A 17,078-nucleotide genomic window follows, 5' to 3' on the forward strand; every position below is an offset into this window, starting at 1 on the left:
TCCAGATCAATACAGGATAGAGGTACTGTCACCACTTGGATCCTCTGACCACAATCTCATCAAAGCCTCATTAGTTAACCCTCCTACACCTCCCCATTCCGAACCTGTCAGGGTGACCCGATAGCACTTTGACAGGGCAGACTGGGATGGATTTAGAAATTATCTTGCTGATGTTCCATGGCAGTCTTTCTTCTCTAGTGATCCCAATTCTACCCAGTCCCACATTTGTGACTTAATACTAGCTGGGATGGATTTATTCATACCAAGTCAACAATTCACTAAAAGATCAAACTCTCCAAAATGGTTTGATGGCAATTGTGCCAGAGCAACAGCCCAAAAGTCATTAGCATATAACTCTTACTTAAAATCAAAAACACCTGAATCACTCTCCCAATTTAAAATTGCTAGAAATCATGCAAAAGCTGTAGTAAATCTATCTAAATCAAACTTTCTTCAAAAGCAAGCATCAAAACTACTTAACAACCCTAATGACAACAGAATATTCTGATCAACTCTTAATTCTTTCAATAATAACTTTAACAAGTCATCTTCCATTCCCCCACTAAAATCTTCAGATGGCACTATTACAAACGACCCACGTGGGAAAGCAGATATCTTTGCTAGTACCTTTGCAAGAAACTCTGCCATAGATGATACCAGCCAGAATGTCTCAGTACTGGAACTTGATTCTCCCGAAATTGCCCCACTTAAAATACAGACAAGATTTGTAAAATCTATCCTAGACAATTTACCTACCAACAAAGCTCCAGGTCCAGATGGAATTCCGCCAATTGTTTTGAAAAAGTGTTCCCCTGAACTTGCCTCTGTCCTAGCTAAATTATTCAGACTATGCGTACGTACTTCTTTATTCCCAAATTCATGGAAAGAAGCCAATATCCACCCAGTTCCGAAGAAAGGAAGTTCGTCTGACCCCTCCAATTACAGACCAATAGCTATCACATCTTCTCTTGGTAAGGTATTTGAAACTTTAATTAATAAGCATATTGTTAAACATCTTGAATCCAACAACTTAATTAATGATAGACAATACGGTTTTTGCCACGAAAGATCCACCATTGACATACTCAATCTCTTAACTTATACCATCCATCAATCAATTGATCTTTTTGGAGAAACTCATGCAGTAGCTCTTGATATCTCTAAAGCTTTCGACAGAGTATGGCACCGTTCCCTGCTGTCCAAACTCCCTTGCTATGGACTAACGTCTTTTGTTCCTTTGATTTCTTCTTATCTTAGTGACAGGAAAATAAAAGTAGATGATGTATATTCGAATTTCCACTCAATCAACGCCGGCGTTCCGCAGGGATCGGTTCTGGCGCCAACTCTATTTCTGGTTCATATTAATGATCTCTTATCTGTCACTCACAATCCCATTCACTCATATGCAGATGACTCAACACTACATAGTTCATTCACACTCAGACATCCATTTACAAAGTCTAATATCTCTACCTCTCAACTCAATACAGCCATCTCCATAAATCAAGATCTATCTACAATCAGTGAATGGGGACAAAACAACCTTGTCTCTTTTAATGCTAGTAAAACTAAATATATACAGTTTACTAATACAGTAGAGAGATATTGCCAGATTCGTACATTACCTTCAGTGCTACTAGTATTCCCATCTCCAAAAATATTGAAATTCTTGGTGTCTCACTTAACAGTGCCCTCAGCTGGACCTCTCATGTCAGATCACTTGCTAAAACTGCCTCAAAGAAACTTGGATTATTGTACAGAGTCCGTAACTTCTTCGCCGATGAGCAGTTAGCTATAATTTATAAGAGTCATGTGCGCTCTCAGCTTGAATATTGCTCACCCTTGTGGAATGGTTGTGGAGAGGTTGCATTAAGACAACTAGACAAAATTCAGAATAAAGCTGTTAGAATCATTAACAACCCTGCCATTACATATAAACTACCTCCCCTGCAAGTAAGAAGGAATGTTGCCTCCCTTGCATTATTTTACAGATATTTTTTTGGCAAATGCTCAGACGAAGTTGCGTCCATGGTGCCACCTCTCCATGCCTTCCCTCGTGCTACACAGGCATCTGGTAGCGCTCATGACTGGAATGTCACTCAACCATATTGCAGAACTTCTTCCTATCAGAATTCTTTCATTCCCCGAACTGCATCTCTCTGGAACTTGCTTCCCCAGAGTTGTTTTCCTCCAAATTTCAACCTACAACTGTTCAAGTCTAACTGTTACAGATATTTTATGAACAGAGGACACCAGTAATCTGGTGTATGGATTATTTTTTTTCTCCATTTGTTTTTCCTTCCTCCGTTCTGTTTTTAAAAAAAAAAAAAAAAAAAAAAAAAAAAAAAAATCTATTTACGTTCTCTATTTTATTTACATTATTTACATTTCTATTTTATTTACACTGTGTTATGCACTGTCACTTGAAGTAACTTAGAAAACTATTTTCCATTGTTCACGTATATTTACATTCATTACTTTCACTTGCTGTTTACACATTATTTACAATTCCACTTGCACTGTTTTACTCAATAGAAAGATCGTAGTCACTCTTTTATCAATTGTCAGCCCTATACCTCTTTCCACACGAGGTTTAGTAGGGGGTAAAGGTCACAGGGCCCTTTGCATGGGGGTGAAAAAGTCCTTGAAGTCAGCAAGAAGAAACATACGTACTCCCACTTCGGAAGATGAGAGTAAACTGATAACGGAGGGCCGGGGTAGAGACCTACATAGGGAATATTCAGTGCTACCAATGTTAGCTCTTGAAACAGCTATGTCTAGCACTCAAATGATTGGCAGGAAATCTAGACAATACATTATAAATTAGGTAGTTCCAGGTGAATGTAAATATCACTTAGGCTTCTCCCTTCACTCCTTACATGTATATTTATTACGAAAATAGATTACATGGCATATTTCAAGGGGAAAAAAACAGCGAAAATTAGCGAACGAGTGCACGTGAGGTGTTGTCAGGTGATAATTAGCCAATTCCAGGTGTATGGCACTCTCACTTACCTTATTTCTTTCTTGTATATATTATTTGGTATAAGAATAGGACATAGGGCTTATTTCAATGGATGAAATCAGTGAAAAATTCCAGGGAAGATTTACTTAGTGTAGCACAGCCGGGCAGGCGAGAGGATAGGGTAATGGAGGGGGGGTAGGGAGGGGAGTCAAGAACGGGGAGAAATGGCTAAATTGTCAACAATGGATGGGAGTACAGATGAGATTAGGAGTGCTGACTAGTGTTGGACATTGGCAGTACTGATAGATGATACAAACCCCCACTTGGAAGCCCAGGTGAATTCAAAATAACACAGAATCACAAAAGCGACGCCCTGCAGTATGATCCCTTACTCCCAAGCGTCATGAAAGTGACGCCCCGCGGTTAAGGGGTTAATAATGAAACAATATAAATGAAACGTCAATATACAGGCAGTTGGTGCCAGCGTGTTTCCCTTTTATTACGTAACTTACAGCTAGTTGCATGCTTTCAGCTGCACTTAGTTCCATCTCTGCATCTTACTCTCACTTTTAACCCCTGCTGGGTTGATTCTTTGAAAGGCAGTTTACCTCTTCCTAGTCTCTGTTTTGTACTTAGTGTAAATCCATTGTCGTTTGTACCTCATATCGGGCTTGCAGCTCCTTTTGTGCAGACCTTAACTGTGCCTCATATGAGGTCTGCAGCTCAGCATGGGTTAATAAATTATAGTACTTGTATTTTTAGTGTCTGTAGCTGAACAAGCATTAATTGCAGATGAGACAGGCCTGTTGCGGAATGTGTATACTGTAAAAGAAATAGATTTTTTGAATAATAATAATAAAAATCATGTTAACATAGCCTGTTTGTGGCTGAATAAGAAAGAGGAAATTATAAATGTATAAAGCTTTTAGATCAGATAATGAAGGTAATGGAGAGAGTTCAAGAAGGTATGATTAGAGAGAGAGTGAATATTGATGAGATGCAGTTTGGGTTTATGCCAGGCAGGGGGACCACTGATGCCATATGCATTGCACGACAGCTTCAGGAAAAATATATTGGGAAGAAAAGGGATCAGTATTTTGTTTTTGTTGATTTGGAGACCTTTGACAGAGCCCCGAGAGAGGTGGTGAAATGAGCAATGAGAAAGGTTGGCTTGGAGGAGTGGCTGGTTTGGGTGGTTATGGCCATGTGTGTGGGTGCTCACACCCAGGTAAGAGTGAATGGAGATTTGAGTGATGAGTTTTCCGTGAATGTTGGTGTGCATCAGGGGTCAGTTTTGAGTCCCATGTCATTATCATGGTACTTGAAGCCCTCTCACCTGACTTCAGAAACGGTCTCCCATGGGAGATGTTGTATGCTGATGATTTGGTGTTGATTGGAGAGAATGGAAGGGAGGTGGAGGAAAGATTTAGGAAGTGGAGAGATGGTATGGGGCACAAGGGCTTAAGGGTAAATGTAGATAAAACAGAAGTGATGATATCTAGGTTTGGCAGCAGTATTGTCAAAGACAAGGGTAAGTGGCCATGTGCAGTTTGCCACAAGGGCATGGGAAGTACTGTACAGTGTTTGTGATAAATGGGTACACAAGAGATGTAGTGGTATTAGAGATAGACTGCAAGATAATGCTAATTTTGTGTATGGCATGTTGGGGAGAGCAGGTGGAGATTGTCAGGCATGTAAGGATTGAACTTGCTGGTAAGTCTCTTGAGTATGTGGAAGAGTTTTGTTATTTGGGATATATGTTGTGTGCTGGAGGTAGGGCTGGAGCTAGCTTTGTGACTAGGGTGAGAAGTGGTTGGAAGAAGTTCAGGGAGCTGTTGCCTCTCCTGACATTGAGAGGCCACTCCCTATGTGCTAAGGGATCTTTGTATGCAGCATGTGATAGGAGTGTGATGCTGTATGGTAGCGAGACCTGGACAGTAAAGGAAGAGGATATTCGCAGGCTCAAATGTACAGAAATGACAATGATTAGGTGGATGTGCAATGCGTCCCTGCATGCAAGACCTGGGGGGGCTGGGTTTACGATGGAAGAGTTGAGAGATAGGATGGGACTGGAGTGTATTGGTGTTGTGATGAGGAGAGGTAGATTGAGATGGTTTGGGCTTGTGGAGAGGATGGGGGATGATAATTGGGTGCAGAAGGTGAGAAGTGTTAATATTGGGGGTGGGGTTGCGAGGGGTAGACCGAGAAAGACGTGGGACGAGGCCATTAAGTGTGACCTCAGGGTTAACCCCTAAACCGCAGGGTTGTTTTTGCTTGAATTGCGTGTCTCGCGGGCATATTCGCGCTCCAACAGACTGTCTAAAAATATTTGCCAAAAATCAGTTATTAGTCCTAGAATATTAAAATTACATATGCATATGGCACATACCTTCAGCTTTCTCCTGGGATGTTTGTTGAGCCTTCGTTGAGTACCGTAGGACTTGTGGAGACCTCTGAAGTTGGGTAACAAAGTCTCCACTTTACACTTCCCGACAACCCATAATATGATTACCACAGCCTGATATTATCACTGGAAACAATATTCTGTGATTCTCAAATAGTTTGGAATCCATACTCCAAAAAAAAAAACACTGTGAAAGCATTGAAAATTACGAGTGCGTATGACCCCACTTGCACTCGTTCGCCGCTGGTGTTCGGTCATTTATTATTCATAAAAACACTCACACTTTATATTTCTGTTACTATATAACACATATATATATCTACAGTCTTTATCCATAAGTTTCCTTCAGTAATAGTAGTTTATTGTCATTGTAGGCATTCAATTTCTCTTTCAGTAAATTACGTAGCATTCACTTTCTCGTCCTGTATACTGGCGTTGAGAGTGAATCTGTCACTTTCACTTCCACTTTCATAACTCATAGTACAGTGTTCATACATGCTATAGTGAAACTTTCACTTTCATTACTCCTAGTATATATACTCGTATTCTTATATTACTACTCATTTACATTTCTGTGTACATTCTCTATTTTATTTACGTATGAGTGGATGGAGTGGTTGGTCAGTGGGGTGTGCCAGCTGAAGTAGATGGGAATGGTAGTGCTTTGATGGACATCTGTGCTGGTAAGGGGTTGGCAATAGCCAACACCTACTTTCGTCATAAGATGATCCACCGGTATACATGGAGAGTAATGAGGAGGATGGATGGTGAACTTGTTGAACGAAAGGCAATGATAGACTACGTGTGTGTGGATGAGCGAATGAGAAGACAAGTGTTGGATGCAAGGGTGTGGAGAGGGTGGGGGAATGGAGTCTCGGACCATCACTTAGTGATGGCCAAGGTAGAGCTGCAAAGAAAGTGGTTGAGGAGGCGAAGGGGAAGACAGGAGGAAGCAGCTCCTGTGAGAAGAGTGGAGAAATTGCAAGATAGTGAGAAAAGGACAGAGTATAAGAACATAGTGGAAGAAAGATTGGGAAGGTATGAGCTAGAGCAGATGGAAGGGGTGGAAGACGTATGTAAGATATTCACGGAAGAGATAAGCACAGCGTGTGAGGCGGTTTGTGGAGTGAGGAGGAGATGCAAGGGTGTGCAAGGGACAGCATGGTGGAATGATGAGGTGAAACGAGCTGTGGAACAAAAGAAGAAGGCATATGGTGAATGGTTGGCGAGTAGAGGTAGGGGAGAGGATGAGAGAGAGAAGAGAGAGGTATATGTGAGCAGGAGAAGGGAGGTTAAGAGACTGGTGAAGGAGAGTAAGAAGAAAGTGGATGAAGAGTTTGGGAGGAATCTGAGTGTGAAATGGAGGGAGAGTAAGAAATTGTTTTGGAAGGAGGTAAAGAAAGTAAGGCAGTGTGAAAGGGGAAATAGTAGGGGAGTGAAAGATAGGAATAATAGATTGTTGGTGGAGAAGAGAGAGAAAGTGAGGAGATGGAAGGAGCACTTTGAGGATTTGTTGAATGTAGAGAGTGAGAGCAGTGTGAGTATAAGTGGTTGGGGAATGGCTGGGAGAAGAAGAGATGAGAGGAGGGAGGAAGAGATCAGTAGGTCGGAAGTAGTGGAAGCGATGAAGAAGATTAAGCTGGGAAAGGCCCCAGGAATTGATGGAGTGTGTGGTGAAATGCTTAGGTATGGGGGTGAGATTGTTGTGGAGTGGATATGGAAGTTGTGTAGATTGGCTTGGGAAGAGGGAAGGGTTCCAGAGGACTGGAAATCAGGTATAATTGTTCCTCTGTACAAAGGAAAAGGGGAGAGTGAAGTATGTGGTAACCATAGGGGTATTTGCCTTCTTAGTGTGACGGGTAAAATGTATGGTAGAATACTCATTGATAGGGTTAGGCATATGACAGAGGAGCTAGTTGGAGAAGAACAAGGGGGATTTAGGAAGGGAAAAGGGTGTGTAGACCAGATATTTGTTCTAAGATGTTTAGTGGAGAAGTATCTAGAGAAGGGAAGGAAAGTGTATGCTGCCTTCATGGACTTGGAGAAAGCTTATGACAGAATAGATAGGCAAGGTATGTGGAAGGTATTAAGAATATATGGAGTGGAGGGGAAATTGTTGAGTGCTGTGAAGAGTATGTATGAGGGAGCTAGGGCTACGGTGCAAGTGGATGGTGAGCTGAGTGAGTTCTTTGATCTCAATGTGGGACTGAAACAGGGGTGTGTAATGTCTCCATGGCTGTTTAATATATATATGGATGGGGTTGTAAAGGAGGTTCAAGGTAGGGCAGTGGATGTGGGGGTGGCCCTAATGAATGAGGGTGAGATTTGGAAGCTTCCGGTGTTGCTGTTTGCTGATGATACAGTATTGTTGAGTGAAGATGAATGGGAGTTGCAAGGTTTGGTGAATGAATTTGGGACAGTGTGTAGGAGGAGGAAGCTGAAAGTTAATGTAAACAAAAGTAAAGTTATGGTGTTTGAGAGGAATGAAGTCACAGAGTGTGCAGTGAGGTTGGATGGTGAGGATATGGAGAATGTGAGTGCATTCAAGTACTTGGGTAGTGTGATGAGTAAGGATGGAACTTTGGGGGATGAAGTAAATGAAAGGGTACAGCAGGGAAGGAAGGTTGTTGGTACACTGAAAGCAGTGATGAGAAATAGGGAGGTGAGTATGGAAGTTAAGAAGTCACTGCATGATGGTATTGTGATCCCTACCCTGACGTATGGAAGCGAGGCGTGGACCTTGCAAGAAGGGAACAAGTCAAGAGTGAGAGCAGTGGAAATGAGTTACTTGAGAGGAGCATGTGGAGTGACGTGGAGGGACAGGTTGACGAATGAAGAAGTGAAGGAACGTTGTGGGGTAGATGTGGATGTGGTTGAAAAGATTAGGAGAAATACACTGAGGTGGTTTGGACATGTGGAGAGGATGGAGAATGAACGACTGACTAAGAGGGTGTATGTAGGTGAGGTGGAGGGAGGGAGAGGGAGGGGTAGACCGAGGATGAGGTGGAGGGATGGAGTTGAGAGGTATATGAGGGAGGGGGGGGTGAGTTGGGGGGAGGGGAGTCAAATGGTGGGTGACAGAGTGACTTGGAGGCGTTTTGTCTGCGGCCACCCTTTGCGGGATTAGGGCGTCGGGCTATAGATAGATAGATAGATTTACATTTCTGTTTTATTTACACTGTGTTATGCACTGTCACTTGCAGTAACTTATAAAACTATTTTCCACTGTTCACGTATATTTACATTCATTGTTTTCACTTGCTGTTTACACATTATTTACACATTATCTACATTTCCACTTGCACTGTTTTACTCACCAGAAAGATCGTAGTCACTGTCTATCATTTTCATTGATAAATTAGCCAGTTGACGTTCCACAGCAGTCACTTAGCCCTTTACCCCTTTCCACATGAGGTTTAGTAGGGGGTAGAGGTCACAGGGCCCTTTGCATGGGGCTAAAAATCGGCGGAATTGGACAGGCACGAATCCGAAGTGGTTTCACATTGAAAGATGACAGTAAACTGAATACAGTGTGGTGGCCTAGCCGCCTAGGGGGAGTGCAATGGTGCCAATGTCAGCGTGGTGACAGCTGCTAATATATACACTATGAAATGATTGGCAGGAAATCTAGACAATACATAATAAATTAGGTAGTTCCAGGTGAATGTAAATATCACTTAGGCTTCTCCCTTCCTTTCTGATTTGTATATTTTTATTACGAGGGTAGACTATACGGCATATTTCAAGGGGAAATAAACAGCGAAAATTAACGAACGAGTGCACATGAGGGTTTTTTTTTTTTTTTTTTTTTTTTTTTTTTTTTTTTTATGTGACCGACTCTGGGCATAGGCTTCACAGCCTGCTTTCAAGGCCCAGTAGTCTCCTACGTACCGCACGCCTCTACATGTCACCACTTTGGCGCCAACACCCACCATCCATATTGAATACATGCTAGGGCTGTCTCATACAGGACTGGTGTACTGGTATTAGCTGGGGTATTTTTACGACATGTCGGCGGGCCTTCTGGTAGATCAGTAAAGTCTGATTTTATGAAATTCAAATCCTTAAACTGTTCCCTGCCTCAGCGGGATTTGAACCCGGGTCCGTCAGGACTGCAGACCAACTCTCTACCGATTGAGCCACCTGTTGTCAGGTGATAATTAGCCAATTCCAGGTGTACAGTATGGCACTATCACTTACCTTATTTCTTTTTTGTATATATTATTTGGTATAAGAACAGGGCATAGGGCTTATTTCAATGAATGAAATCAGAGGAAAATTCCAGGGAAGATTTACTTAGTGTAGCACAGCCGGGCAGGCGAGAGGAGAGGTTAATGGAGGGGAGTCAAGAACGGGGAGAAATGGCTAAATTGTCAACAATGGATGGGAGTACAGATGAGATTAGGAGTGCTGACTAGTGTTGGACATTGGCAGTACTGATAGATGATACAAGCCACCACTTGAAAGCCCGGGCAAATTCAAAATAACACAGAATCACAAAAGTGATGCCCCGCGGTATGATCCCTTGCTCCCAAGTGACACCTTGCGGTTAAGGGGTTAAGGGACTGAACAGGGAGGCTGCCTTATATCGTGCAGCATGGAGAGCTGCCATTAGGGTGACCAAGGCTGACGCATGCAAGTGTGTTGGAGCCTTCAAAAACGAAAGTGAAAACTAATGAATATATGAAGGTGGCAGTCAGAAAATCAGTATCGAGATGGGATTTGTATATTGACAGGGAGGTCCATGTAGGGTTTTGTAGGGATTGTACCCCCTATAGAGGGGTTATTGTTGTTGTTGTTGATGTTGTTGTGCTACTCCCAGTCTGTCAGATCGAACATTCTTATCAGCAACAGACAAGAAACACCCCTGCTGGACTCTCCCATGAACTAGTGTTCCTAAGCTACTGAGGGTGCCTTGTCTCAGCAAGATGTGAGTATTAGTGTTGTGGAGGTTTAGTTCGTGGACGGACACCACATTTGTGTCCTCACGCAATTAAAAGGGGATGTTCCATATCACCCACCCCATTACAAGGGGTTGGGAGGTAGTATGGCAGTATCCAAAAAAACGCTTTATGTAACAGGACCTTGGCTGATTTATGATGAATAAGTAGGGGATTACCATAATTTTGTGGGTTTACCTGTTTTCATAATAAGACTTCTAAATTTTCCTAAATAAGAGAGAGGGAGGTGCAGCGAACAAGTGTACCAAGTTTGAAGTAATTTGAAAAAGTGAAGGAATGGTTGTCAGTTTGAAAAGTATGTGGAAGAAGAAGAAAGGAAAAAGCAACTGAGCAAATACCATACGGTTTCTGTCAAATGGTGGAGACCATAATAATAATAATAAAGACATCATCACTCGATGTAGTGCTGCTCTCGGGTGTCTGCCCTTTCCTGTCCATCCTTCATTCCTTCCTTTCTCTTCTGTCTTTCTTTCCTTCATTCTTTCCTTGTCCTTCTGCCTACGGGTGACTGTACACTCCCTCTTCTTTCTTTCTTTCCTTCATTCTTTCCTATTCCTTCAGGTTGGGTGACTCTACACTGAGTGACAAGCCAAATGGTTTCCTGTACACCAGGAAAGCATTTACTACGCTTGGTGGTAACCATATAACCAGATTTTGGTGCCAGGTGGTTTTAGTGGGTATTTATTGCGCTCCAGTTGGATTGAGCCGGTGAAGGTTCATATCCAAGGGGTGTTTGGGGTTGATTGCTCATGTAATACCACTCGGGGATGAGTGAGGCTGGTCACTCTCATCTTAAATGTCGGGACCAACTGCCTAGCCCCGGGCTCCTACACTCCTCATGGGGCAGTGTAGGATTGGATGATGGATGGATGGAAGACATCATCTGAGTGAAGAGTTAAGGACTGGATATTTCAGATATGACGTATGCATATGCTGCTGCTTGCTATTAGTCATTGGAATCTTTACTTGCTGTAAGAATCATGATCCCCCCCCACACACACACACACACACACACACACACACGAGTAAAGTGATTGGTGATGAAAGAGGACCCATGCCTTGTGATGTGTAATCAATGTTTTTAGGTAAGTACATATTTAAGTGTATCTTCATGGTGCCGGAGAGGGACACTTTCACTTGGTGGCACTGATTTAACTGAACAGCTTAGCTGTCCAGTTATACAATCACCCTCTCCCTCCTTGTTTCTCAAAAGGAAATTGGTGAACTGCAGGAAAAGGGCCACTTCCAGCCCACCAGGTTCACATTCAGATGAGCTTGGGGCGACAACAACAACAATAACAAAAGTGAGTACTTTTTTACAGCAGTTGAGTGGAGGCAAAGTGTGAAAAGAAAGTAGAAGGTAGAGTGTCTCAAAGAAGAAAAGTGGTCAGTGCTATGAATTTCTTGATGGAGAACAGAAAAGTATAAAGACTGCAAATACAGGTACATAATGGTTTGCTAGTGTCCACTTTAACCCCTTAGCTCCCAGGGTTCCTGTGCAAGGGATTTTGCTGGAAGGGTGCTAGGCGTACCACCCTCCGCCTGTCGGCCCATAGTTGCGGAGCTCATAGGTCCCTAGCCTGGGGTTCCGTTCTTCATTAAATTTTGACAATGCGCAGTTCCTTAGCTCCCAGAGTTCCTGTGTGAGGGATTTTGCTAGAATGGTGCTAGGTGTACTGCCCTCCACCTGTTGGCTCATAGTCGCGAAGCTCATAGGTCCCTAGCCTGGGGTTCCCTTCTTCATTAAATTTTGCAAATGCGTAGTTCCGTAGCTCCCATAGTTCCTGTATGAGGGATTTTGCTGGAAGGGTGCTAGGCATACCACCCTCCGCCTGTTGACTCATGGTCACGAAGCTCATAGGTCCCTAGCATGGGGTTCCCTTCTTCATTGAATTTTGAAAATGCACAATTCCATCCGATATTGGGAATGTGGAGCGCAAAGGGGTTAAAGAAACTGCTAGATTTGTCAGTGTTTAACCCCTTAGCTCTCAGAGTTTGTGTGCAAGAGATTTTGCTGGAAGGGTGCTAGGCGTACTGCCCTTTGCCTGTCGGCTCATAGTCACAAAGCTCATAGGTTCCTAGCCTGGGGTTCCCTTCTTTATTAAATTTTGAAAATGTGCAGTTCCATCCCATACTGGGGACACGGGGTGCAAAAAGGTTAATATATGGGTTGAGACATTGATGTGGTATAAGTGAAAAGTTGTGGAAAGGGAGTGAAAATAGGAATAGTAAGGAATATATATGTGATTGGTGCATGTTGGATTGGATAAGGAATACATCATATCCCCCCCCCCCCCAAAAAAAAAAAAAAAAGTATATAACTTTAAGGGTAGAAGAGTGTGTGCTTAGGTGGTATATTCACATAGAGAAAATGAATTTGACAAGGTTAAATTCAAGGGAGGATAAGGCTGAGACAATGAATGAAGTACCAAGACGGTTTGGCATTTAAACAGTTTTGTAGAAATGCTGGGTATGGAAGTTGAAGAAGAAAATAATTTGTAAAGGCTGAAATATGTTTAGAAGGGCACATAATAAAAGTTGCACCCCACTTTAACTTGGCAATCAACATGATTTCACCTCCCAAGTGTTGCAAGAATATGTTACCCACATGACAATACTGTATGGATATTTTTAGCATAGATGGAACTGAGAATTTGGATGCCAGTGAATTGATAAATAGCATTCTGTTCATGATGCTCCTTTGGACTTTCCTTTCTCTGTTTTTGGATCCTGTTGATATTTCTCCCTCTTTCATGCTTTCTGTCTCCTTGTTTTCTGTATCCTGTCACACTCCATCCATAGATTGGGAAAAGAAAGGTCAGTGATAGTGATGGGAAGTAGGATGGTGATGAAAGTGTGTGAGATTTTGCGAGGCCATCTGATGGTGGAGGACAGGGTGATGTGGAGGTGATTTGTTCATGGCCAACCCTTCTAGAATTAAGGCACCTAGCAGTAGATATGAAGATAAGTGATGATGGTGATGGTGATTATGTTGGTACTGCATTTCAGGGATGATGATGAGGTGCTGGAACCCATGGGAGTGTTGAACCCACAGTTGCAACACTACTTCAATGTCCTCATGCACCGTGCCCTACATCCCCTTGATCCCATCCCTGCCCCAGCTGCACATGTTATGGTGAGTCTTGCATTTAATCAGTCACTAAATCATCATTACTGTTATCATTTGCAGTTCCTGTTAATAATAGGGTGTTATATGGAGAGAACAGGTACAGATAAGGTGGTGAGAGGGATGTATGTGAATGAGAGTGATGATGGAGGAGGCATGGTAGGTCAATAAGAATGTGGATGGATATGGTAACTGAGTGCTTGAAAAAGTAGAGTATGAAAGTTAATAAATCCAAGGAACTAACAGGGGATCAAGTTGTTTTGAATAGAAAATACTGTATTTACAAAGGAATCCATGACAAGGCCCATTTTTTATGGTTAATGGAATAATTATCAGGCAGGTTTATGTGAAGTGCATCTGAAAAGAAAAGCACAAAGACATGTGGAGATAGTTAGGCTTGTGAGATGGAGCCACTACTCCAGAGGCTTGAATGATATTTGAATACAGTAATTGGGTAACTCATTTCACTATGGATGCTTTTGATAGTTCTTCCATATACAGTAATCACTCTAATATCCGGACGCCCAATATCCGAACATCCCCACTATCCGGACATAAGAATGTTTCATACTGTACTTTTTTCCATACTATACTTACCTCATTTCACTCTTTAATGTCCTTTATTGGTGTGAATAGGGTGTTAGGAGCTATGCATGTGCAGTAGGAAGGTGTTTTTCTGAGTTAGGCTAGGTTAGGGTCCATAAGTACCAGTCCAGGAGCCAGTCACCAGAATGTTTATTATTGTATGAACCTACTTCTAAACCCTCATTTTATGTTTCTTTTGCATTTATTTCAGTCATTTATGTGCCTTATTGGTGTGATTTGGGTCTTAAATAGGTGCTATGCATGTCCAGAGGGAGTTGTATAGGTGTTTCTCTGAGTTAGGGTCCATAAGTACAAGTCCATAAGCTGGGGCCCAATATCCGGACAGAACCAATATCCGGACCTACCTATGGCTCTATTACGTCGGATATTGGAGTGATTACTGTATATATATATATATATATATATATATATATATATTATATATACTGTATATACTTCTGCCTGTAGGTGACTTTACACTCCCTCTTGTATCTTTCTTCCCTTCATTCTTTCCTTTTCCTTCTGCCTGTAGGTGACTGTACACTGAGTGACAAGCCAAATGGTTTCCTGTACACCAGGAACCATTTACTATGCTGGGTGGTAACCATATAACCAAATTTTGGCTCCTGGTGGTTTAGTGGGTAATAAAGATGCCCCAATCGGATTGAGCCGGTGAAGGTTTATATGCAAGGGGTGGTTGGGGTTTATTGTTCACGTAATGGCACTCAGGGATGAGTGAGGCTGGTCACTCTCATCTTAAATGCCAGGACCAACTTTCCTAGCCCTGGGCTCCTACGCTCCTCATGGGGCAACGTAGGATTAGATGATGGATGGATGTACAGTAATCACTCTAATATCCGGACGCCCAATAACCGAACATCCCCACTAACCGAACCTTATCGTCCTGGGATCAAACATTCCCAAAATGGTCCGAAAATCCAAAAAAATTGGAAAAAAAACCGATTTTTTGCCGTCCGTAATTTGAACTTGCCGCGCGCGCCGCGTGAGAGCATTGTTTTGGTTCGTCATTCCTCCGACGTCCGATAGAGCGCCGCTGCATCCTCCCCACTTCCCGCCTGTCTCTCACCGCGACTGGACCTGCGCTCTTCGTCATGGCTGCCCACGTGCTCGCTTTTGTGGTGGTGCCGTACTTGCTGCAAGGCCTCCTGCTGCTCTCTGCCCTACTCTTAGTGTGTGTGATGATGGCCCCGCCTCCTGAGAAAAGGAAGAGAGTGGTGTTGACTCTGGAGAAGAAACGGGAGATATTGGAGAAGGTTGATGCGGGTTGGTCTTCCTCTCGCATTCTCCGCGAGTTCAACCTGGCCCGGTCGACTTTGTTTGATATCAAGCGTTCCCGAGACAAGCTCATGCAGTACACGGCTGACTTCTCGTCGAGAAGCAAACGCAACGTGGAGAGGAAGGTTATGTTTACTCCCAAGTATGCAGAGATCGACCGCTCCACGTTGATTTGGTATCGACAGCAACGTGCAGCTGGTGTGATGGTACGTGGAACGGAGCTGAAGGCTGCTGCTGAGAAGTTTGCAAGGCTTCACGACGCCCTAGACTTCAAGGCATCCGAGGGTTGGCTCTTCGCGTTCAAGTTGCGACATGGCCTTACTAACCGTAAAGCACATGGCGAAGCATTGGACGCTAACGAGGATGGAGTGGACGAGTTTCGGCACAAGGTGAAAGGCTTGATCGACAGGGAGGGCCTCACTCTCGGTCAAGTCTATAACGCTGACGAAACTGGCCTATTCTATCGCTCGGTGCCAACGAACACTCTCGCCGATGAGACGGAGAAGCGTGTACCTGGCCGCAAGCTTTCTAAGGAACGGATATCTGCTTTGTGTTGTGCCAATGCTAACGGCATGCACCGGCTTAAGCCCGTTATTGTTGGCCGTGCAAAGCAGCCTCGGTGCCTTCGTGGGGTGATGGATGTCCTTCCTGTCGTATGGTACCATTCTTTGAAAGCATGGTTCACAGCTGTGATTTTCAAAGACTGGTTTCACCATCACTTCGTCAAGGAGGTCATACATTACCAGACGAAGACACTGGGAATTCCTCGCGACCAGGTAAAGGCTCTCCTTCTCCTCGACAATGCACCTGCCCACCCGTGCGACAAGGACTTGGTTGCTGAGAATGGCCGTATTAGGTGCATGTTTCTGCCACCTAATACGACTGCTCTCATTCAACCAATGGACCAAGGAGTGATCGTGGCAACAAAGCGCCTGTACCGTCGGAAGTTCCTGGACGAGGTGATGGTGGTTCTCGAGGACGAGGACGAGCGCAGGGAAGGACGTGACACTCGAGGCAAGCGGACTTTGGAAAACCTTCGCCGCTACAACATCAAGTCTGCGCTGTACAACTGGGCTAGTGCATGGAAGGAAGTCCCTGTGAAAACTCTTGAAAATGGTTGGTCTCGTCTGCTTCTCGGAACAGATGTGGAGTACGATTTCCTAGGGTTTGACGTGGATGACTTCCATGCACGGCTACGTACGCACGGCGACGATGTTGATGTGGACGATGTTCGTGAGTGGTTGGACGACGACGAGGGCGATCCTGGGTATCAGACGTTGTCTGATATCGAGATCGCGTCTTCGGTTGCTGGTGTCAGTCCCGAACTTGAAGATTCCGACGACGAAGGCGATGATGATGCAGACTCCGCCCAGCAGGACACTACTCCAGCCATCCCCAAGCTGAGCGCACTCCGGGAACATCTAGAGTTCGTCCTAGACTACCTGGAACACCCGGACTGCGACAGGGAGATGGGGCCCTTGGGACTCGTGGAGGAAGTGCGTGCTTTCCGGCAGCGCATCATCAATCGCCAGAATCGTCGGTCCTTGCGTCAGTCAACGATTGACAGTTTTTTCAGGCCCGTGACCCCCGCTGTGCCAAGCCCTGGTTCCACTCCGTTGCCTCCCCAAGACAGGCCCTCATGCTCCGAGCCACAGCCCAGCACATCAGCTACAGTGGAGTCACCGCTCGACGTGAGTTTGCGGCTGTCTTCAGAGTCTTCTGTAGTCGGTACGCCATCAC

The 17,078-nt window shown here is 43.9% G+C and overlaps 1 protein-coding gene across 1 annotated transcript in view; it reads left to right on the forward strand.

Annotated features, from left to right (window-relative positions):
• Positions 1–17,078, forward strand: part of Ku80 (X-ray repair cross-complementing protein 5 Ku80) — a 239,485-nt gene that overhangs the window by 174,068 nt on the left and 48,339 nt on the right. Inside the window, exon 12 of the mRNA XM_080283853.1 lies at positions 13,340–13,466. Coding sequence (XP_080139979.1) covers positions 13,340–13,466 — 127 coding nt within the window. The remainder of the gene's footprint in view (positions 1–13,339; positions 13,467–17,078) is intronic.

This window comes from Coenobita brevimanus, chromosome 98, assembly GCF_032717465.1.
Source record: "Coenobita brevimanus isolate Jiangsu-jjx chromosome 98, ASM3271746v2, whole genome shotgun sequence".
NCBI lineage: Eukaryota > Metazoa > Arthropoda > Malacostraca > Decapoda > Coenobitidae > Coenobita > Coenobita brevimanus.